We start from the raw sequence: 25761 nt of genomic DNA, 5'->3' as shown, positions 1-25761 counted from the left end.
TCCCTTTCAGTTATGTTTGCTGAGTGATACCGTGTGCCAACCTCTCGCCAGATTAGCTGATGTCCAGAATCGCTGCTGAGACTCTCATCAGTAAAGAGTACCTTAAGTAAAGATTTTGTGGTCGTAACCTTTAGAAATAGAGTTGGTCCTTAAGTTTTGCACACCAGTGTACTTTGCCATCATAGAATTCCACAGAATGAACTTTGAATCCCCTGCTCTCGACAGTTCTGAACTTTGTTATTTTTGCATTCGTTTTAAAAATTGTGTATTTCCCTTATCCTAGACTTATTTTTACTGCCCCTCTTTCTAAAGTAAAAAACAAACGTTTTCTGCCCCTCTTTTATTAAAAAAATAATAATGAAAACAAAGATAACAAATACAGTATCTTGAAATCAATCTCTCCACTGTCATAAAAAATCTCATGGAACTCAATTTGAAAACCTATGTCCTTAAGTTTTGCTTTCAACTGTCTAAAGGTAGATGTAAAATTTAAAAATTAGGTAAGCCGCATGGAAATCCCATCTGAGATGGCGTTGTACACAACTGCTTTTGTGAACTTTTCGAAAAGGGTGATGGTACAGTGGCCGTGATGCTATTCATTTATTTGTCGTGTATAGTTTGCAGTAGTTGAGTTGTCATGTTCTTGTTTTGAGATGGAATGTCCCCATTTGAATAGATGTTTAAAATTTTTAAAGCCGCCCTATAAGAAAGAGCATTCAGTTTTTGAGTGGACATGCTCAGGTATGTTGTACAGCTGTAATTGTTGGAAAGAGTATAATTTTCTGCAATAGAATTATAAGCTACTAAGTGATCAAGATTGATTATCCCCGTTGAAGTATAACCCTCTCTTATTTGAAAGAAGGAATTTACCGTATACTTCATCGTGGTTATATTAGACTGTTTTTGATGCAACTATTTTGTTGCTACTTTGCCAAGTACAGAAATTTGTCTTTTAACTTCCAAATTTCCTATTGATGTTAATGAACAGTGGAAACTTTTCTAAAAGAGAAACCATCAACGATATTAATACGCATAAAAAATCTACCTTTTATATGCAAGATCCATTCGATGCAAATTAACAGTCTTCTTCTCTTGGGCTATATGTAGTGTTTGACTTTACTGTCAAAATGTAACTCTTTCTTTGAACCTGAAGAATAAAGGGACACGTGATTTCTTTTTTGTGTTTTCTTGTCAATTGTTAATAAGCATTTATTTGTCAGTTCTTAATAATTGAATTGAATTTTATTTATTCGTAAAGATAGCTTAAGCATATTTTTTTAAACTGTGACAACTTATGGTTAAATTTAACAAGAACTCGTAGCCATTATAGTACATATTTGAAATGGAAAAAAAAAAAAAAATTCGGACTTAAATATAAACAGTAAGGTGTTTTCCTTTTCTCATCCCTTTTTAACCTATGGATGCAATATAAAAATATGCAAAGCAGACTTATAAAAACAGTATTACATTTTCAGTAATTCCTCGGGAAAAGTATTATTTTGCATTTATAGTGACTCTACATGGATCTGATGCTTTGGAAAGTCTTATTTTCACTTCATTTATTTATTTTTTAACATTGAAGTCAAAACACAATTTTTTTATATGTAACGAACAATGATTACCAAAAGACCACATGCATTTAGTTGGTATGTTGTTTATGGCAACTGTTCTTTGCTTGGTTATCTGGTATTTTATACTTGCCAGAGAGGATAACTTTTAATAAGCATGGAAGTGGGTCATGTATCAGGTGCATTGTGATATTGTGCAACAATTAAAATAACAAACAAACTCTGTTTATACTCCAAGACAACCATATAAGGTAAGAGGAGTTTACAACATAGTGTACAAGAACACCATATTTAGTTGTCATGTAGGTTTTAACCACAGTCACTCAGATCACATATTTATGTACCCTTGCACTGATCACTCATCTGTGCTATCCTTGCCCTAGACCTGGTATAAATAGAAAATGTCTTATATATTGTTGACAGAGTTCATAATTTTTGCTAAATAAATGGGTTCTTTGTATAAATAATTACACTTACTGTAATGCATTTAGCATTGGCAAAATGATGCAAGAAAGCAAGCTTGTATAGCATTAGCAAAAGAAGTGGAGATGCCTTTTTATATATTTCACTTATGTGTTAGTAGTGCTGGTTTATTATTGGCAAATTACACTGAAATGGAGACAGTGTGCAAACATAACAGCATTAACCTTGCAGTGGTCATACCCCTGTACTATAACAAAAGTGTTTGTGCTGCACCTGATAGGTGCATGACTTTCTTTTATATTTCTGAAAAAAAAAAAAGTTTTTTTGTATTGCTGAATTCTGCATTAATGGGATATTTTACTAATGGATTGCATTAATTATTATATGAAATATTTAGTTTTTTTTTATTGAGAAATTTGATTATTTAAAAATATCTTTTTACACATGTACCTTTCAGTGAGACAAAACTCTTATTAATTCTGTTCTAAATAAAAAAAAAATATAAACAAATTATTAGTTACATCCATTTTTCAGTTCATAAATTCCTTACAAATCTGCACATATTTCTGCATATAAATATAAAAAAAAATTGTGTGTATATATATATATATATATATATATATATATATATATATATATATATATATATATATATATATATATATATATATATACTACACATGCACACTCAAGTTGCTTCCATTTTCAATTTTATTTCAAAATACATGTCATGAAGCACGTGAAACTGGAAGTTACACATGTGCACATTTTTGCATATGTGCATTGTATTTAAATATTAAACACACACACACACACATGAAGTTTCTCATTAATTCAAAGTATATATTGCTTCCTCATTAGGTGATAGGCTTTTGATTTTTGATATTTTCTATATAAAAATATTAATTTATTATGAGACTTCATTTGACTTGGCCTGTTATGGCTTTAGCTGCCAATGTGCCATTAAAGACCAACCACTGAAATTTGGTTAACTTGTTTTACAAAGACCATTTTTATCATATGAGAAATGTTGTTTTAATACAAAGCATGGTACAATACTGTTATTGTCCCACTATGACAATGTGTGTATGCCATGCAAACATGTTCTGCATTTTCTCAAAGGGTAGCAATGTCTAATTGGAATTTACTGTTACACAAACAAAACCAGTTTGTGATAGCCTTGCAGGCAGCACAGTGGTTAAAATCACTGTCATATCACAAGTAGAAAAGGCCTGGTTCAAATCCCATCAATGATGCAAAGAATTTTAATAGGCTTTTTTTACAATGTGGTTGAATTAGTCAGCCTTGGACAAGGGTTGCATGTTGTTTTCTCTTGAAAACTAGTTTTTCATCAAGAAAACTGACTGAAGAATATACTCAATTACAGATACAATATACTGCCATCTCATAGCTGTAGTGCTTAATACCCCACCCCCTAACCTGATAGCTAGAACATAAAAGCACTTTGGCTTTGCAGTCAATTTTTCAGTATTGGCTATTGAGAGTAGGCAGAAGTATGGCTTCTGAAAAATGTAACACAATTTGATCAGGTTTTGCCATTGAAATGTTTTTGAGCTAAGAGCCAAATGAGCAAAAAAAACAAAATGAAAAAGGCAAATTTTGGGACCTTCTACATGTTACTCAGGATTATTCAAAAGAAGTAAATAGAACAGAAGGTGATTATTTTATATATATATAATTTTTATTTTACTTAACATACAAAATGAGAGCCCGCACTTTTGATTCTTGTCCCAGACTACTGTGGAATCTAGCAAACTGGAGCCTTTTCTGTTAAATATTTAGTTTGTATGTTTCCTTTAATATTAAGGTTGATTCTGCTTTTACTAGTTCGTGATGCTAATTGTGTGTGTGTGTGTGTGTGTATATATATATATATATATATATATATATAAAATATTTTAAGTAGAAAGTGTGAAGAAGATTTTGATTTAAACCTAATGAATATATGGCATACACTGTGAGTGACATATAGTATGAAAAAGAAGAAGAAAAAGACCGGAAATTAAAATAAAGATAAGAAGTGAAAAGGCGACCAAAATAAGATAACCGCTCACGTGCACCACAGCATACAGCATGTCGGAAACAGAAGCAAGAACATTGCTGTCTTTTTCATAATTTCGGTGGATGACCTCTGATGATGACACTGAGATTGTGAAAGACACCACAATGTTATCTTATTTTGGTCACCTTTTCACTTATCTTTATTTTAATTTCCGGTCTATTTCTTCTTCTTCTTTTTCATACCATATATCGCTCACAGTGTATACTGTATATTCATTAGGTTTAAATCAAAATCTTCTTCACACTTTCTACTTACAATATATTTTATATATATACATACACATTATGGCTGTAGGGTATGTTTTGCTAATGTGCAGTGTCCCTGATCCATACGCTATCTTCTTTTTCGTACAGGCACATTCCACCTTCATTAATTAGCTTAATACAATTATTCTTTGCTATATATATATATATATATATATATATATATATATATATATATATATATATATATATATATATATTAGTCAGTTTTATTTAATGGTATCTATCTGTAGGGAATTAAGTGTATAAGGACCAAACTAACAAGTTAGTAAAAGTAAACTAGCTTTACCCTGAAAGGCCTATATAAAATTATATTAATGGAAATAAAAATAAAATGATGATGAACAATGAAAATAACAATAAAATGATAATAAACAATGAAATTGTAAATATGATAATAAAAATTATATTAATGGAAATAAAAATAAAATGATAATAAACAATGAAATTGTAAATATGATAATAAAAATTATATTAATGGAAATATTTAATAAACAATGAAAACAATTTCATTGTTTATTAAATATGATAATAAACAATGAAATTGTAAATATGATAATAAACAATGAAAATTGTAAATAACATTCTCTCACTTGGTTATCGGTCTGCTACTTCTTCGGGGGCTTTGAGCAGACCGATAGCCAGACTAAAAGAATGTCTCATACCTACCTGTTTCTGTTGTCCCCATTCCAGTTTTGCCTGATTTTAATTTTTAGGTGATTGTATTGAAATTAATAGAAATTAAATGGGAAGTGCTAATAAATGAGAAAAGATAGTGTTTAATTTAAATTTTGTAAAATTTGTGTTAAATTTAAATTTTGTAAAAATAGTGTCAGAATCAGCAAACTGGGATAGGCGACACAAAGCCCAACGGGTATCAGATTAAATGAGAATGGGTTCTTACTTCCTTCTTGTTCTGTGGTGGTCAGACTGAAAAGGGATCAATTCCTGCCTTCTGGTTGTTTTATGTGTTGATTAAATGATACTGTGCAGCCGCACTTTTCATTGACTTTGGCGTGATGGTGAAATTGCTGTAGGCAATATGTCCTATGTCATTGCAAATGTTCTGATAGCCTTCAGAGGGTTTATATTTGAGTTAGTGGGGGAGTTGCCTCTGATGGCGGAAGGAACCTATATAAATGAAATGTGTTTATACAAGTACAATAAGTGTTAGTATGATTAAATACAAGAAGTATGTTAATGAAAATATGCGTAATGTAAATATATGGGAAATGCCATCCCCTGGACAAGAGCCGGTATAGCTTTTCTACGGCATAACGCCCCGTGTATGTCCAGGGGGATAGCTATACACATATTTACAGCCTCCTTCGATGTGAATTTTCACCATGTGTCTCTAGGTTTTACTGTATTTGTATTTAAATGAAGGGATATAAACGTTATGTGTTAAAAATGCCTTAGGCACGATTATTCTGTTGTTGGGAGTTTGATACAAGTGATAAATTACCATTTATTATATGGTCTGTTTTTTTTGGGGGGGGGGGAAATTTGGTCAGCCGGGTTACAGTGCGGTCAGATGACGAGCCTCTTCTGAGCGCAATAAACCCGGGACTCAAATTCTCCCCCCCCCCAAAAAAAAAAAAACAGGACTGCACAACAAAAGTTAAAATGATTCAATCATTAATTCAAGTTTGGTTTCATGATCCAGAATACCAAAATTTTGACAAAAACTGGTGGAATCTATGCCAAACTGAATGAAACAACTTATTTTAGCCAAAGGAGACCATATTCTTTACTAATTTCCACATTTATAATGTATTTATTCAATAAATGTTTATATCTTAAATAACTGGCTAGTTTCCATTAATGGAAACAAGCCAGTTTCCAAGGTGGAAGTTTATTTTTCTGTTACTCTGTCTATTGAACTCTTAATCCATTGCTCTCTGGCTGAATCTGTACACATCTATTCTGCAACCATCCTTTTTTCAGTTTAAATTTATGTCCCCTTGTGTGTGTATATATCACCTGAGAAAGAATAAAGATGCTGTCAGTTTAGTTTAATTAATCCTTTTACAACCCTAAATTGCCTCCATGCAGATGCCTAGTTTTCAGACTGCAGATTATGAAAAGAACCCTAGTCTTGGTGAACCACAGTCGTCCTCTCTGCACCCATCATTGTGTCAAACAGATCCAAATCCTTCCTAAAATGAAATTTCCAAACCTGTATTACTCCATGTCTGGCCAAGTCACTTCTTTTTCCAAACTTGCACAGTTCTATTCATTGATAAAATCTAATGAGCTCTTTTAGCAGCCTGTTTTCACTGCTCAGAGAACTTCATGTTGTCTCTACACGTACTCCTAGGGCTTTTTTCTTATCATCTAACTTGAGTTTGATTATCCAAATAATGAGTGGTGTAAAATTAATGGAAACAAGCCAGTTATTTAAGATATAAACATTTATTGAAGAAATACATTATAAAAGTGGAATTTAGCTGAAATAAATTGTTTCACTCTATTTGGCATACATTCCACCAGTTTTTCACAAATTTTTGGTATTTCTGGATCATGAAACCAAACTTGAATTAAGGATTGAATAATTTTAACTTTTGTTGTGTAGTCCACTTTTTTTCAAATTTCCTTTACAGATTGTCCACAAATTTTTTTTGAGATTAGTTTCGGTGAATTACCTGGCCAATCAAAACATGTAATGCCATTTTCCTGCACGAAAGCTTTAACAGCTCTTGGGGAAGGTGTGAGATCCTGTGTTGCTCAATATGGGAGTAACACACATTTCCAAAATTTGCAAATATTTTGTATTGTTCATCATTCCATCAATAGAAACAATGTCACAGTGTGCTTTTGCTGAAAACAAGCCTCAAAACATATTTTTCACAGGATATTTAACCATTTGTTGAATGTTCTTCATAGATACTGGTTCCCCATCTTGTTTTCAAATATAACGAGAGCGCCTCCCAATAAAGCAAGTCTCATTAGAAAATAGCACTTCCACTATTCAGTTTTCCATCCAGCATATTTCTTTGCCCATTCAAATCATTTTTCCTTCATATTCTCTGTTAAAATCTTTTTTCGGAAGGTGCCTTGTGTTTTGCCCACCTTCCAAGAGTGTGATGAATTTTCAAGTTATGAATGTGAATTCCAGCATCCACAAGTTCTTTTTGAAGATCAAAACTTGTTTTCAATGGATCAATTTTAGATTTTCTTAAAATGATTGTATCATCTCTGACTAGTTTTTTGCTTTCTCCCACAGGTTCCTTTTTGCTTCGGAGACATCAACTTTGTCTCTTTCTTACATTGTAGAATTTTATTTATAGCACTCACATTCATTCAACGTGTTTTTTGCTATTTCCCTTTGAGTCATTGGTGTGTTTTCAGATAATGTTACAATTTTTGTTCTTTTCTTTGGTATGATATCCATTGCTGAAACATGAAAAAACACAGTAAACCATAAATACTTCAAACCTTATATTAAACTGCAGTTATATATAATATAACTGCAAAACTTATATTAAAATGAGCTAATTATACAGAAAATTAATTAATGCAATGCTACTCTGTTTAAAATAACATTTGTTATTAAGTGACAATATAATTTCCTTTCTACAACTTTCAGCACATAAAACTAACATTTTCTGCATAAAGTGCTTGTACATCAAGTACTTGTTTAAACACTACTGTATGTTATTCTGGGATTACTGCTTCCCAAATGCGCCTCCGTAGCCAGGTGGGAAGGAACAGCAGTGCGTAGCACACGCTTCTTGATTAAACCGGGGTTTGAGCCTGTCACCACCAAATACGGAGGATTCGGAAAGGTCAGTGAATGACCACCGCATATCCCCGGAGCAATATGGCCTTAGTTGCTAATGCTCCTAAAAACCAAATAACAAACAAACAGCTTCCCAAATGTAGTGCAGCTAGATGTTGCTTAATAACAGAGTTATGTTCCTGGAAAAAAGTCATAAACTTGGTGGGGGGGGGGAAGTACATTTTAAATAAAACAGTTGTTAGAGCATAATATAGCAAAAGTGAATTAAACCTTACCTAATTTGAATAAAGTAATTACAGTAGTCTAGCGATATAATAGCTAATAATAACAAGATTGGAATATCATGAAATTCGTTTATTTAATGTGGAAGTAACCCAGTTAGGCCTGTAATCCCTTTTTTTAAATCTTACTTACAGACAGTGAAATTTCTTTCATTGTAGGTGGCCAAAAATATGAGTTTTGGCATCTATGCATTCTTCTCTTTGTACAATAACTGGTAATGTTTTTATTTCATCTCCTATTAACTCCTGCTCTTTTGTGTCTTTTTTTTTTTTTTTTTTTTTTTTTAGCAACAATGACCATTAAGGTTTATAAATGAGTAAAAGCTTCTAATGTATCTTCAGGTGTTAACAAGTCCTTTGTTAGTCAATCACCATGTGATTTGAGTAAATTGACCAAAGCAACCTCCTCAGTATTATTTGTCAGCATTTTTGCACTCACTGCTGTATTTCTTTGTATATCCTGTGCTGCCTCCCCCTATCCAAGGTAATTTTAAATACAATCAGGCCATAATTTTCTCCAAGATTCAGTCATATTTGATGATTTGACTTCCTTCTGTGCTCCTTTTCTTTCTGTGTGCATTTTGGCCCACTTTAAAAGGTATTATTAAAGCAAAACCAATTGATCAAGTAAACACATAATTACAAGTTGCATATTGATCTACTTACTAAATGATGCTTCACTTTGACAGTAAACTTTGCAACAATAATTTATTTTTATTGAGCTTGGCACATTTTAAATATTTCTGGAAATTATTTTTAAGTTGTTAGTATTATGACTAACAACTTATGACTATTAGGTGAAGGACAACATAAACTGAATATTTATGGTGAATTTCAAGTATCATTATAACCTTGGATTTATGTACAGGGTGTGCGAAAAGTCTGGAACCAATGGGATTTACACTGTGCGCTTACTCTCATTTACAATGTGTTCAACGTGTGCACCCTGACTCTCCACACATTTTCTCAGCTGACCGGGCTAGCCAGGTGGGTAAAGTGTCTGCCTGGCAACCCAAAGGTCGCGCGTTCGAATCCCGCCTCGGGCTTGGATCAGAGTAGAAAATGCAAAAACCTTGGGAGGTGCAATATGGCTACAGAAGCTGATGCACTAACAAAAAAAAAAAAAAAAAAAAACATTTTTCTCAGCCAGTGTACCATGTTTGTTTGGATTCTTCTCAGCATTTTTCTTTTTTCAGAATGTCATGCACCATGCCCTTGGGCACTCTGATTTCAGCACTGGTCTGTCTGATGGATTTCTGTGGACTGGCACGAAGCTTAGCAATCATTCCAATTCTAGTGTCCTCACTTACAGAAGGGCAACCACATCGAGGCTTGTCAGCGACAGATCCATTCTCTTTAAATTTCTTCATCAGTTTCCCAACTGTGCTGTGCGTTATTGGATTCCTTTGAGGATGTCTAGTATTAAACTCATCCACCGCTTCCCTCTGGGTCCATCCCTGATGACCACTAAGGAGGACTATCTCCACCCTTTCATGCAGTGTTATGCCATTTTTCACCACCTGTAAAGAAAAAAATTTTTCAATGGTTCTAGACTTTTCAGATACCCTGAAACCTTTGACCTTTCAGATACCTTTGACCTCAGTTATCATTTTACAATCCATCTGCACAGTTTATATAGATTATCTTGAAGTACAATACTCATTAACAATCTTGCCAACCTTTGTCATCAACAAACTTAGATGTAAAACTTCAAATGCCCACATCACTAACATTAATAAATGCTACTGATAAATAAATGCTACTTAGTCCCTGATGCTTATCACAAACATTTTGCTTGCTGATGTGGAGTTTAAAATGCTGATGGAACTGATATTCAGGTGGCACCTGAGTCAAGTGGACCAAATTTCAGTAAGTCTGAGTGTTCTGTGACAACCAGAATGGGACTGTGTTACTAACAGAAACTGAATTCAGAATGGGACTCTTAGAATGGGTTGTCCTTCAGAATGGGACTCTTAGTAACACTGGGTTAACAAAGTTGGTGTTTGGAACCAACTATTATCTGGTGTTGTGGAAGTAGGTAGCTGGATACATTTAAGGAAGAATTAGGCATATTATTAGAGGAAATGGACAGATGGTGTAGGTTATTTTTTATTTATTTATTTTTTGGCTGAGGCAGTATAAGCTAACTTCCTTGTATCATTTGTCATTACTAATGATGACTGTCATTATTGGTGCAATATCACCACTTTGCTTTGGAGGCTTAAGTAGTCAAACCCATGTTTTCTCTCCAGAGCCAAGCTCTGGCAATCCCCATCTTTTCTCTCCAGAGCCAAGCTCTGGCAATCCCCATCTTTTCTCTCATGCAGTATGAGTGATGCCTTTTGAATGTAAGTTGAGCATCATGATGAAATCTAATATTCCTTACATTTTGAGAGTGCAGTTCTAAAATATTTTTCACATGCCAATCATTAGATAATCCACTAGACCAAATCTATTAGTATTCAAGTACACTCCCCATTTTATCTACTGAATGCAGAAAGGTCTGAGAGCATCCTTGGACTCAGGGGAAGTCTCCATGGACTGGAGATGTGCGAATGTATCTCCAATTCACAAGGGGGGGGAACAAAGGGTGACACGAGTAATTACAGACCTGTTAGTTTGACTTCTGTTCCAGGGAAAATAATGGAGCCACTGGGTAAAGAAGCATTCCACGATCATCTAGATAAGATTGCAGTAATAATTTAGACACAGCATGGGTTTGTTAAGAGTAAGTTTTGTCTGACCAATTTGATTGGATACTATTAATACGGTCACAAAAGAACTGGATGCAAAGAATAATTTTGATATCATATATTTGGATCTTAGAAAGGCTTTTGATACTTTTGTGCATGGAAGACTATTGTACAAATTGGAGCAGTATGACATTAAGGGCAAGTTACTACAATGGATAAGAGGATGGTTGAGTGGGAGAAGAGAGAGAGAGAGAGTGGTAATCAATGATCAATGGACACTGCTCTTCGTGGACTAATCTGTGTTGCGCCCATTGTTGTCTTGTGTATTTATCAATGATATTGATGAAGGTTTATCAAGCTTATTGTCAAAGTTTGCACATGATACAAAGGTTGGCAGGGTTATTAATAACAGCAATGACAGTATGCTGCTGCAACAAGACCTTGAAAATTTGGCAGATGGATTGAGAAGTGGCAACTGAAGTTTAACATTGACAAATGCAAAGTACTGCATATGGGGAGCAGCAGAACAAAAGATTTTCCAGAGAAATGTACCAACTGGGTGGTGCTATACTCTGGGTAGTGGAGAATGAAAGAGACCTGGGGATAATTGTGCAGTCAGATATGCAGTTTTGTGTGCAGTGCAGACAGGCTGCCAGAATAGATCATGGGGTCTTGTCAATGATATACAGGAATTTTGCTAGCAGGGATAAGGAGGTGATTATCCTCTTGTATAAGGCAATGGTCAGGCCACACCTTGAGTACTGCATACAGGTCTGGAAGCCTCATTTTAGGAAGGATGTAGAGTTGCTAGAATGAGTATAGAGAAGGGCAACAAGACTGGTGAGGGGAAAAAAGGGGTGCTCTTATGAAGAAAGGCTTAAGTTCTGCAAATTGCAGTGTCTGGAGACTAGGCACCTGCGAGGTGATCTGATAATAGTAGTAGTAATGGATGCATGTGATGCAAGAAAGCAAGTGTATAAGCTTATGTAGCATCAACCAAAAAAAACCAATTTCACACATCTGTTCCCTCTAAAAGTTTGTCCAGTTCCTCCTTGAATTTATTTAAGCTAACTTCCACAATGACAGGTGGAGTTTGTTCCAGCAATTAACCCTCCGGTAAATTTCCGCACATGTATTTTAGAACTATCTGCAATTTGCAGAACTTCAGCCTTTCTTTGTACGAGGACCCCTTTGTTCCCCTCACCAACCTTGTTGCCCTTCTCTGTACACGCTCAAGCAACTCTACATCCTTTCTAAAATGAGGCCTCCAGACCTGTACACAGTATTCGTGATTGAAGTGTATTAGGCCTTGGATGGAATGAGCAGGCTCAATTCTGATGGGATTCTTCCTCTTGCTTAGATTACAAACCTGAGGGGACATAAACTGAAATTGAGGAAAGACAGTTGTCTAATAGATGTGCCGAAATTTGACTTTAGCCAGTAGTTAGTTGTTTACTGGAACAAACTTCCATCTGTTTGTGAAAGTTGAAAGATTAAATAAATTCAAGAAAGTGGATGAAGTTTTGGAGTGAATGGATGGGTGAAATGGGAAATTAAGCTTGCTTTCTTGCATCATATGCCTCTGCTAATGTTAACCTCCCAAAAACTTCATATCACAAATATATGTAGTCTTAGTTCCAATCTCAATTATGTCCATTTGCAGCATGCCTAACCCCCTTATTTTTTCTGACTGAATCCCAGTTATCAGTTGATTCCACCACTGCCCATCTCAGGTTTTCCTAATTATTCGCTTTTTGATACCTTTTTCTTCAAAGGTGGTACTTGTGTATATGTCCACTCTGATATTACTTGTCAGAGACTTCCTGATTTGGAATCTCTTTTCGATCTCCTCTAGCTTAAAATCTCTCGAATTCATCCGTTGCATTTATTGTCCTCCCAACTGTGCTACTTCCTTTCTTTGAAACTTGGCTTTCTCCAATCTAATTTTGATAACAGTAATTTTCCTTGGTGATTTTAATGTTATCAGCATCAATTTTCTTGATATAGATCCAGTTGGTTGATGCTGAGGCTTTTGCAATTACTAATGTTCTCACTCAGCCTGTTTATTTATCTAGCAGAATACCAGACAGTCCTAACCACACAGCCAAAACTCTTGATCTTTTTCTCACAAAAACCTTTCAGTGAATATGGTCAGTATTAGTGGTCTTTTAGGCACCTGAAGTTCAGGTGCCTAAATGGTGGCCACGAGAGAGATTGTCCACTCTTCTTGAGTGGACTCTCTCTCTCTCTCTCATGGCCACAATCAGCCTCATGTTGCTTGGCATTAAAAGAATGCAAAATGGGGTGAACTGTGATATTTCTATTCTTCTTTTCCGGTTGGATTACTGTTTTAAATATTCTGATCCCAATGTTTGCTTAGGTTGTGTCAGTGAAATGATTCTTGGGATGGAATTCTATATTCCACATTCTACATGAAAATCTTGTCTATCTAAACCTTGTTTTTTCAGTAAGTGTGCTAAGGCTGTTACACAGTAATGTTGCCTATTGCAATTGGGTTGCATCCAGGGGCAGTCCCAGGTAGGGGGCTGTAGCCTTCCTCTTATGCTGATCAACACTTTTTTTTTTTTTTTTTTTTATTGCTATGATGATTAAAGTTTAATGATGCCCTTCCACATTGCTTTAGAAAATCTGGGTCTACCCCTGCTTGCATCCAAATCTTCAGCTTGATTTTCTGCCTATACTGTAACAACTGTAATATAGTGGTTAACAAACTTCACTTTGAGCAGGCTCAAGGAGTAGAAAACGTGCTTCTAATTCAGATGATAGCTGAGCAGTGTAGACTTTTGCCAAAGCTATTAGTATTAATGTTGGCAAATGATGTTAGAAAGTAAGCTTATACAGCATCAACCAGAAAACAAAAAAAAAAAAAAAAAATCAGCCATCCATTCCTAATAGTATGTATAGCTCTTCCACGAATTTATTCACACTACCCACTTTTCCACATTAGATTGAAGTTTGTCCCAACAATCTGCTACCTGCTAGCTGAAGGCAAGCTTCCACATATCTATCCTGCAGCCATCCTTCTTCAGTTTGAATTTATGGCCCCTCATGTGTATAGTCTGAGCAAGAGAAAGGATTCCATCAGCATTGAGCTTACTCATTCCATTTGGAGTCTTGAACACCTCAATCAGATCTTGCAGGTGCCTTTCCTGGTAAGACCTTCCTTTTGTTCCTCTCACTAATATTCTTGTTCTTCTCTACACCCATACCAATTGATCCACATCCTTCTTAAATGAGGTTTCCGGACCTGTATGCAGTACTAAAGATGTGCCCTAACCATTGCCTTACAATGTAATAAATACCTCCTTATTCCTGCTGGCAAAATTATTATTATTATTATTATTATTAAAAGCCATATGGTGCAAGGAAGCCTGAGGCTTATGCTGCACTAGAAAAAAAAAAATATATATCCTGCATTACCCAGAGAGAGAGAGAGAGAGAGAGAGAGAGAGAGAGAGAGAGAGAGAGAGGGGGGGGGGGAGAATCACCAAGAAAGAGAAGAATGATGATATCCAGCTCAGGACCCTGGGTTTGCCAAGCCCATACTCACCAGATGTGAGCCCCTGGGGTAATACCTGTATATCATTGACAAAAACCTCATGAGCTGGCCTGGCAGCCTGTCTCCATTGCCCAGAGAAGTTCATATATGATGCACTGTTACCCCCAGGGCTTTTTTATTTTCCACTATACTGACTGTAATACAACACAGTTGGTACTTAATATGGGATTACTCTACCTATATATAGTACGTTACATTTGTCAATGTTAAATTTCAGTTGCCACTTAATAATCCATCACTGATTAATTATTATAGACTCTTTGCAGTGACATATATATAGCAATCGTTTATGTACGACAGTATCAAAAGCTTTTCTGATATCTAAGTATATTATATGAAAATAATTTTAGCATCCAGTTCCTTTGTTATTGTGTCATATTATCCAATCATATTCATTCAAGTTTGCTTCTTAATAAATCCATGCTATGACTGCATTCCTGTGATTCTGCATTACTTTTTTAACCAGTGACTTCATTATTTTCTCTGGAACAGAAGTCAGGCTAACAGGTCTGTAATTTCTCATGTCACTCTTTAGGAATTGGGGATACATTTGCATCTCCAGCCCATGGGGACTTTTCATAATTATGGATAAATGTCTGCTTAACTTCTTTGCTGCCTTCTTTAATATAATTGGCATAGATAAACGGCAGACGTACAGATTTCAAGATCCTCAGTTCTCTGTGCTCCTATTTAAGACAACTATACTCCCTATAGTGGAGTTTGCTTCTCCTATATGGAACCCACACTATGCATACTTGATACAGCAAATAGAATCGCTCCAGATGAAATTTATCCACTATCTTTCCAGACGTAACCCCATGTTTTACCACAGAATCTTCTACCGGAATCTCTGTTCCTACTTCAAGCTTCAATCTCTGGAAACTCGGCGAACTGTTCTTGATTTAAAACTATTGTACCACATCTTCGCTGGATCAACTTACCTGCCGGATCTTCTATGCCATATTGACCTTCACGCTCCAGTGGTGGCTACTAGACAGAAGACTACTTTCCACATCGGTAACTCCAGATTAGAGATATCCAGGAACTCTTTCTTCAAAAGAACATTGGCACTCATGAACAAGTTTGACTTGGATATGGCTGTGAACAAGAAACAATTTCACAGAACTATTTGGAGTAAATTGACCGATTGACGGATGAGTTCTGGCCCAAAGATGTCCTCATTAATTTGTGTGTGTGTGTGTGTGTGATGATGTCTCCTGCAGCAAACTGCTTTCTGCGAGTTTACATAGCGCTGGACTTGACGTATGAATATCTTTTTATTTTTGTGAATTGAACTTTTCCCGTTTCCATTGTACAAATTATATTAGTCTACCATTTATTTTTATGTTTGTACAACCTTTTCTCTGTTATACACTTTAACTGGGCGAATGCCTGTTGTGTATATTATATGTTAAAAAATAAAATAAAATAAAATAAAATAGATCCCACCAACCCCATATGCATTTTTTGCATTTAGCTTCAACAATTTCTCTTCCACTTTCCTCACAAGTTTCACCAACTTCTTAGTGTATCTCCTGCCTCTGTTAAAATCTGATAACTCTATTGCATCCTTATCCACAGATAAAGCTGACTTACTAGCATATTACTTATAACTCCTGTATTGGGGATTTTGGTAAAACACTTCCAACCTTCATTTTGAGGATACAGCTCTAAAACGGTGTTCGCAGGCCGGCCGCTAGTTAGTACACCAGACCGAACCTATTGGTAACTCTTTAGGAGGCTTCTGGATCAGCTAGTGTATAATCTTGCTACCTCTACTCTGCCAGATAGTGACTGGAGGGAGTCTGAGTAGTGTGTATGCGGGGGGCTTTGTCGAGGCCACGTTATGTATTCTTACCACATGTACGCCATATCCAAAAATTTCATTACTTCATACAGCATGTCCCACCCACCTTTTCTTACTATTGAATACACTATGAATTTTCAAACTAATAGAGTAAGCTTATCTGCGAAAAGATCTAAACCTTCCAAACACTTCCTAATTCATTTCACAAATATACGTGGTCTCAATTCTAATCTGAACGATGTCCATTTCCACTTGCAGTCTGCCAAATCCCATGTTCTTTTTCTGACAGAATCTCAGTTATCGGTTGATTCAACTACTGCTCATCTCAGTTGCCCAAATTATTCGCTGTATGATTCCTTTCGCCTCAAAGGTGGTACTTGTGCACATATCTGTTCTGATATTTCCTGTCAGAGACTTGTTAATTTGGAATATCCTCTCTTCGATATTCTCTGGCTTAAAATCTCTCTACCTCATTGTGTCAAATTCATCTGTTGTCTCTACCCTTCTCCCAACTCCATTAATCATTTGGAGCTCTTTGACTTCCTCTCTTTGCAACTTGTCTTTCTCCAGTCCAACTTTCCTAACAGTGAGGTAATTTTCCTTGGTGATTTTAATGTTCACAACTCCAGCTGGCTTCCGTTTTCTAGTCATACTGACCCAGCTGGTCAAGATGTTGAGGTTTTTGCAATTACTAATGACTTGCACAGATTATTCATTTACTTACAAGAATACCAGACAATCCTAACCATTTTTTCAGCCTGGTCTGTACTTGTTAACAAGAGAGACTGCTTCTACAGGGATGGGATACACTTAAATAGAAAGGGTGCAAGAATATTTGCTGATGCTATTGAGGTAGTGCTAGGTGGGTTGGAAAACTCCTAGCTTGGGGGGGGGGATGGGATACAAGTACTAATAGATTAACAATAGCCACTGGCAGAGTTGAAAGTGATTCTTGCACTGCTTCTATTGGAATGAGCAGCAGACTGGAAAACAAGATGCAGGGTATTTCAGAGACTGCTGGGAGTCATTGCGGTACAAGTAAACACATGGGTTGTGTTAGGGTAGCTAAGAATAGGAACAGGTGCATGTATACTTGCGTGTACACCAGTGCCAAGAGTTTGGTAAATAAATTTGATGAATTCGAGGTATTGTTCAAAATATCAAAGGCAGATATTGTTGGGATATCAGAGACATGGTGTCACACCGATATAAGGAATGCAGAACTGGAATTTGGGGAGTACAATGTGTACAGAAAGGATAGGAAGGGAGGAGGAGTTATGCTATTAGTTAAGAAACACATAATATCCAAGGAAGTGAAGCCAGTCGACATCGCTGGACAGTGCAGTGTCGAGTTAGTTTGGTGTGACATAAGCATTGGGAGATCAAAATTGAGAGTAGGAGTGTGCTATAGGCCTAATGACTCGGTTGAGTATAATAAGAAACTGCACAGGGAAATAGAGTTGACTGGAATTTGGGGGCTTGTCACTCACACACTAGCAAGGCTTTTGTGAATTTATTGGATGATTGTTTTCTATATCAGCAGGGGCAACTAGAGGAAGTAATACTCTTGATCTGATTATCAGTAGTGATTCTTCATGCAGTAAGAATCTGCAGATAAAGGAACCACTAGGTGGCAGTGATCACAGTGTGCTGAAGTGGGATTTACTCAAAGAGATAACTACCATCAGGGGTAAAGGGAAGGGTTTTTGTTTTCATAAAGGCAACTACGATGGTCTGATACAGTATTTAAATTCTATACAGTGGAACCAACTGATGATGATGTTACCAACAGCAAATTCAAAATGGGAAGCATTCAAAGAACTTATCTTGGAAGCTACTAGGCTTTACATACCAAATAAGAAATATTGTTCAAGGTTTAGGCCTAAATGGATGTCAGATGAACTAATGAGACATATGGCAGAGAAGAAAAATGCATGGGATACATATAAATTAATGGGTGACATGGAAGCCTATGATAGATATAAGCTGGTCTGTAACCAAGTCACAAAGGAGATTAGGCAGGCAAAGGCAGATTATGAGAAATCCTTGGCAAAGGATGTATGTAAACTCTAGAAGGAAATGTAAACTCTAGAAGGAAAGGGATTAATCAGATTGGTCCACTGGATGGATAGTGATGGTTCAACAGTTGAGGATCCTGCTCAGGTAGCTAACAAACTAAACGAGCATTTTGCATCTACATTCACACATGAGGAGTTATTCAGAAAGGGGAATGCCAGAGGTGAAGTAAACTCTGGCAGTGAGCTAGATGATTTTGTAATAACTGAGAGGAAAGTGGAAGAGAAATTGTTGAGGATAAACATAAAAAAGGCACCTGTGGTGGATGGGATCTATCCAGTTATATTAAAGGAGGAAGCAAAGGAAGTAAGCAAACTCTTAGCCATAATTATGAGAGCTCCTTTGGACTCAGGGGAGGTACCCATAGACTGGAGATGTGCAAATGTGACCCCAATTCACAAAGGAGGATCAAAGGCTGACACAAGTAAGTATAGACCTGTGAGTTTAACATACCTTCCGTTCCAGAAAAAAATAATGTAGGCACCGGTTAAAGAAGCACTGCAGGATCATCTAGACAAGACTTCAGTTATAGCTCGGAAACAGCATGGTTTTGTTAAGGGAAAGCCTTGCCTGACCAATTTGATTAGAAACTATGATGCAGTCATAAAAGAACGGGATGCAGGGAATAACTTTGATATTATATATTTGGATCTTAGAAAGGCTTTAGATACTGTTGCACATGGAAGACTGCTGCACAAATTGGAGCAGTGTGGCATTGGAGGCAAATTGCTGCTATGGATAAAGGGATGGTTGAGGGGAAGAAGACAGAGTGTGTTGATCAATGGACAACTGCCCATAGTGGACTAATGTTATTAGTGGAGTCCCTCGGGGTTCAGTATTGGGTCCATTGTAGTTTTCTGTATTTATAAATGATATTGATGATGGTATATCAAGCTTAATGTCCAAGTTTGCAGATGATACAAAGGTTGGCAGGGTTGTTAAGGACACAACTGATGCTATGCTGCTACAACAGGATCTGGAAAGGTTGAGCAGATGGCCTGAGAGGTGGCAAATGAAGTTTAACATTGACAAATGTAAAGTACTACATATGGGAAACAGTAACCCCAGAGCAATGTATCAACTCTGTGGTACCACACTGACAGTGGTAAAGAATGAAAAGGACCTGGGGGTAATTGTGCAGGCAGATATGAAGTTTTCTGACAGTGCAGACAGGCTGCAAGATTAGCTCATGGTGTCTTGTCAATGATATACAGGAATTTTTCTAGCAGGGATAAGGAGGTGATTATTCCCTTGTAAAGGCAATGGTCAGGCCACACCTTGAGTACTGTATACAGGTCTGGAGACCTCATTTCAAGAAGGATGTAGAGCTGCTGGAACGGGTACAGAGAAGGGCAAAAAGATTAGTGAATGGAACAACGGGTTGCTCTTACGAAGAAAGGCTTAAGTTTTGCAAATTACAGTGTTTGGAGACTAGGCACCGGCGAGGCGCTCTGATAGAGGTGCCTAAAGCCTGGAATGGTTTGAGTATACTCAATGCCGATGGGATTCTTCCTCTTGCTCAGAATAATCACCTGAGAGGGCATAAATTCAAATTGAGGAAAGACAGATGTAGGGTAGATGTGTGGAAATTTGCCTTTAGCCAGGGGGTAGTTGGTTGGTGGAACAGACTTCCATCCCTTGTTGTGGAAGTTGATAGCTGAAATAAATTTAAGGCTCAGCTGGACAGGTATTTTGAATGAATAGAGGGGTGAAATGGGAGTGGGTTTTTTTTTTTTTTAGGCTGTTGCTGCATAAGCTTGCTTTCTTGCATCATATGCCTCTGCTAATGCAGCGCCAACACACTAGATCTTTTTCTCACAAACAACCCTTCTAAGTACACAGTCCAAGTGAGAGGTCCTTTCGGCACCTCAGATCACAACTTGGTGATTGTCTCTTCTCCAATGGAGCCTTTATCTTATGAATATTCCCAACCTGGTATTATTTAGCATTACAAGAATGCAAATTGGAATGACCTGCGAGATTTCTTTTCTTCTTTTCCTTGTTCGGATTACTGTTTCAAAACTTCTGATGTCAACGTTTGCTCAGATCGTGTCAGTGAAATTATTCTTAAAGGAATGGAATCCTTTATCCCACACTCCACTTTAAAATCTCGTCCTTTTTCTAAACTTTGGTTTTCCAACAAATGAGCTAAGGCTGTTCTGGAGAAGAACGTTGCATATCGTAATTGGCTTGTTTCTAATTCTTCAGTTTGATTTTCTGCTTACACCAAAGCTCATAACAATTGTAAAGCAGTTATTAATCAATCCAAACTAGATTTTGAACAGGCTAAGAGTAGAAAACTTGCTTCTTGCTGTAATGGTAGCTGAGCATTCTGGTCTCTTTCCAAAGCTATTGGCCGCAACTTTCGACCCTCTCTGCTCCCACCTCTGTCCAAACCAGATGGTTCTGTTGTCACTTCAGCCAAGGATAAAGCTGACCTGCTAGCATCCCATTTTTCTTCCAACTCATGTATTAATGATCTTGGTAAAACACCTCCCACCATTCCCAACACGCTCCATTCAATGCCTCATGTGGTCTTCCGTCAAAAGGATGTCAGAAGGATTTTGACGAATCTTGATGCTAAGAAAGCTCCAGGTCCTGATGGTATTTCTCCACTTGTTCTCAAAACCTGTGCTCCTGAACTTACTCCTGTTCTTTGCCGCCTTTTTTCACTTTCTTATTCCAAAGGTGTTTTTCCTTCTGCTTAGAAATTTGCTCGCATCCAGCCAGTTCCTAAAAAGGGTGACAAATTCCTCCCATCCAATTATCGTCCTGTTGCAATTACTTCTACTCTTTCTAAAGTAATAGAGAAATCAGTTAACTGCCAACTCTTAAACTACCTAGAAACCTTCCGTCTGATCAACGATCACCAGTATGGATTCCATTAGTGTCGATCCACTGGTGATATTCTGGCTTATGTTACCCATTTATGGACTAATTCAGTGGAAAAGTTTGGTGAAACACAAGCAGTTGCTCTTGGCATCTCAAAGGCTTTCGATCATGTTTGGCATAAAGGTCTTCTAAACAAGCTTCCATTTTATGGTTTGCCAACTGTTTTTTTGTAATTGGTTATCCAGTTTTTTCTCTGATCGCTCACTGAGGGTGATGGTAGATGGTTCTCTGTCTTCTAACTTCTCCACTAATGCCGGTGTCCCCCAAGGTTCAGTTCTTTCCCCCACTCTTTTCCTCTTGTATATTAATGACCTGCTTCCATTGACTGTAAATCCTATCCAAGTTTTGCCGATGATAGCACATTGCATTCCACTTTCCATTTTGAGAAACCTGTCCTGTTGAATCAGCTTCAAATTCTTGAAAATCTGCTACTAATTCCTTAAATGCTGATCTCCAGGTAATTCTCCAGTGGGGCAAAGACAACTTAGTTGATTTCAATCCTTCTAAAACTCAGTCTTGTCTTATATCTTGCCAAAGGGATTCTTCTGCTCCTATGCTTATCTTTAGTGACACTCCAATTTCTAGGCAAGATGATGTATCTCTTTTGGGGATTACCCTGCCTTCTAATCTCTCTTGGCACAAGCACATTACAAATATTGCTTCCTCTGCATCAAAAAAAACTTTGTTTTCTCTTTTTCTCTCGGCATTACTTTTCTTCCAAACAGCTGTTCACTCTTTACAAATCGTAAATCCACTCTACCATGGAATATTGTTCCCACATATGGGGTGGTGCCCCCAAAACCTCTCTCAGGCTTCTTGATTCTGTTCAGAAGAGGGCAGTTTTTGCTGCATGCCTCTTCTACAGATATTTCCATGGGCACTGTTCTCAATTAGCTTCTATAATTCCTGCTCTCTCTTTCAAAACAGTCCGAACACGTGCCGCCACCAGCCAACATCCATTTACTGTCCAACTTCAAACTCACAGAACCAACTTTTCATCTTCCTTGTTTATTCATTCAACTACCGTTTTCTGGAACAACCTTCCTTCATACATATTAGGCGCCTCCGTAGCCAGGTGGGAAGGAGCATCAGTGCGTAGCACACGCTTCTTGATTAGACCGGGGTTCGAGCCCGTCACCACCAAATACGGAAGATGCGGAAAAGTCAGGGAATGACCACCGCATATCCCGGAGCAATATGGCCTTAGTTGCTAATGCTCCTAAAAACCAAATAACAAAACAAAACAAATCATACATATTTCCCGAAAATTACAGTCTACAGAAGTTCAAGTCCAATGTCAACAGATATCTTCTTTCGTCTTCTCAACCTCCAACCGAAGCACGGTACTAAGTACTATAGGTTCTAATACCTCTCGTGTTTGGGGTGTTCATTAAAAAAAACCATACTCGGTACTCTGCACTCCATGTCTCCTGTGGTCTTCTGACATAAAAAATTTTGAATTTGAGCAATCTTGATGCTATGACAGCTCCAGGGCCTGGTTGCATTTCTCCACTTGTTGTTACAACCTGTGCCTCTGAGCTTGCTTTTGTTTTATGTTAACTTTTTAGAATTTAATTCAATGGTGTGTTTCCATCTGCTTGGAAATTTGTTCATATCCAGCCAATCCCTAAAAAGAGTCTCTAAATCTCACACATGCAGTTATCGCCCTATTGAACATGCCTCTACTCTTTCCAATGTAATGGAGAAATCTATCAACTGCCAACTCTTAAACTATCTTGAAACCTTTCATCAGATTGTGAGCAATGTGTTTCACTAACACATTGCTCACAAATATGCAATGTGTTAGTGTTGATCAACTATTGGTATATGTTACTCATCTTTGTACAAATTAAATGGAAAAGTTTGGTGAAACTGAAGGAATTGCTCTTGACATTTATAAGGCTTTCAATTGTGTTTGGCACAAGGGTTTTCTAAACAAGTTTCTATGTTATAGAATTTCTAACTTTTTTGCTTATGTCAGTGTCCCCAAAGTTTAGTTCTTTTTTTTTTTTTTTTTCACTCTTTTCCTTTTGTGTATTAATTGCTTTCTTCCAGTGACTGGAAATTCTATCTATAGTTTTGCTAATATTAGCACACTACGTTCCTCCTTGGCACCTCCGTAGCCAGGTGGGAAGGAGCAGCAGTGCGTAGCACACGTTTCTTGATTAGATCGGGGTTCGAGCCCATCACCACCAAATACAGAGGATGTGGAAAGGTCAAGGAATGGCCACCGCATATCCCGGAGCAATATGGCCTTAGTTGCTAATGCTCTTAAAAACCAAATAACAAACAAACTAACATTCCTCCTTTGAGTTTGAGAAATCTTGTCCTGTACAAACAGCTTCAGCTTCTTGAATTTCCTCCACTAAGTGCTTAAATCAGTGGTTTTCAACTGGGGTGCGGCAACAACATTATTGGGGTGCCGTGTAATTTTGGTTAAAGTTATTATTATTATTTTAAAATTTATACATTTATTTCATTATAAAAAGGTGTACGGTATCTATTGTACCGTATCTTTTTAATTTTCTGGTGATCTATAGTTGATCTTTATTTAGTACTTCTATATAAAGAATAAAATTATTATAGGTATATATTAAAAGGTCAAACCACTGTGTTAGGTATTTCTTTTGGCCTAAGGGGTGCCATGAAAAAATTACTGGGACACTAAGGTGCCATGAACCAAGAAAGTTTGGGAACCTCTGGCTTAAATGTTGATCTTCACATAATTCTATAGTGGGGCAAAAGAAACTTGGTAAACTTTAATCTGTTGAAACTGCAGTCCTGTCTTATTTCTTGCAAAAAAAAAAGAAAAAAAGAGTGCTGTTCCTCTGCTCATCTTCAGTGACACTAGGATTTCTAGATAAGTTCACAAATCTCTATTAGGAGTTACCTTAACTTCTAATTTCTCTTGATATAAACACATCAGAAATGTTGGTTCCACTGTATCCAACAATCTGGGATTTCTTTTTCACCTTCAGCATCAATTTTATTCTAAAGAAGTGCTCACTCTGTAGAAATCTGAAATCTGCCCTACTCTGGAATATTGTTCCCACATCTGGGCTATTGCTCCCAAATCCTCTCAAGCTTTTAGACCCCATTCAAAGGAGAGCAGTCATTTAATTAATGACCCATATCTTACATAGTTTCTCCATGGCACTGCCCTTTTAAATTGGCATATGTAATTCTCACACTCTCTTCAAAACCAGTGTGAACACATGCTGCAATCCATCAGCATCCATTCACTGTATAACTCCAAACTCATAAAACCAACTTTTTCTCTTCCACTTCCATTTATCCTTTCTACTTCTTTCATCTGTATCAATCTTTCTGCACAAGTATTTTCCAAAAATTACAGTCTACAGAAATTCAAGCTAATATCAACAAGTATCTTCTATCTTCCCAACATACAACCCTTATATGGTAATAAGTACTGTTGGTTCTAATCCCAGTGCCATACCCCTTGGTACCCCACTTATAACATTACTGTGTGAAGGGCAGTGGTCATTCATAACTTTTCTTTCTCTTCTATGATAAAACATATCTAAAGATATGATAAAAATAATAAATAGAGATACCAGATCTTGCCAAAGCCAAGGATTTCTTCATCAGTGGATGAAGGAATTCTGATTGTAACACATATATGCTCTGTATAAGTTTTTGGCATGACTTCTGCAGTGAAAAAGCATGACCCACGTAAGAACTACAGATTCAGTGGTGGAATGCACGTGCCATTCCCAATTGCAGTTCATAACCTTTGTGTCATTGCTGTATAAAGACACTTGAGCCACTTCCGTTTACAAAACCTTTGTGCACTCTCAACAGTTACTGTATCCTCATGACAGATTCAGTTTCCTTGCTCCCACACATGCACTGCTCTGGCTGAATGGTCATAATAATCTTCCCTGATAGCATCACTGTGTTCCTTCACCCTGTCATTAATATGATCTCTCTCTCTCTCTCGACAACATATCGTCTCACTCTTCCAGCTACAAAACTCTGCTTTTTGACTCCTATGAAACTGGAGTCTTAACCTGTGAAACCATTGTGTAAAGCTTCTTGCCAGGAAGCTATACATAGAGGACATCATATGATTTCTAGAAATCTGTTCTATTATGCCAGAAAAAAGGGCATAAAGGCCATTGTATAAGGAACATGGTGAAATCTCTGCTACCTCTCCTACCTCCCCCCCCCTCTCCATTAGCATGTAGACCCATCATTGCCTGTGGGAAGCCACACACTTGAAGATTGATTTTTATCCTATTAATTTCCATCTGCTTATCCTCTGAGATACTGCAGTATATATAACTATGACCTGCCCACCAATGCTTTCACACTGCTATTCTTATGCACGAA

The 25761-nt window shown here is 36.9% G+C and overlaps 1 protein-coding gene across 2 annotated transcripts in view; it reads left to right on the top strand.

Annotated features, from left to right (window-relative positions):
- The first annotated feature begins 547 nt into the window (after positions 1-547).
- LOC150080666 (ubiquitin carboxyl-terminal hydrolase 3-like) overlaps positions 548-25761 on the top strand; it is a 267339-nt gene continuing 242125 nt past the window's right edge. For both annotated transcript variants that reach the window (XM_090381307.1, XM_090381308.1), the window contains exon 1: positions 548-741. In XM_090381307.1, coding sequence (XP_090237433.1) covers positions 654-741 — 88 coding nt within the window. In that variant the 5' untranslated portion in view covers positions 548-653. The remainder of the gene's footprint in view (positions 742-25761) is intronic.

Source organism: Mastigoproctus giganteus, chromosome 9, assembly GCF_048544385.1.
Source record: "Mastigoproctus giganteus isolate SK-2022 chromosome 9, ASM4854438v1, whole genome shotgun sequence".
NCBI classification, from domain to species: Eukaryota; Metazoa; Arthropoda; class Arachnida; order Uropygi; family Thelyphonidae; genus Mastigoproctus; species Mastigoproctus giganteus.
Note: the sequence above shows the minus strand (reverse complement) of the source record. Positions and strands in the feature narration are given on the sequence as shown.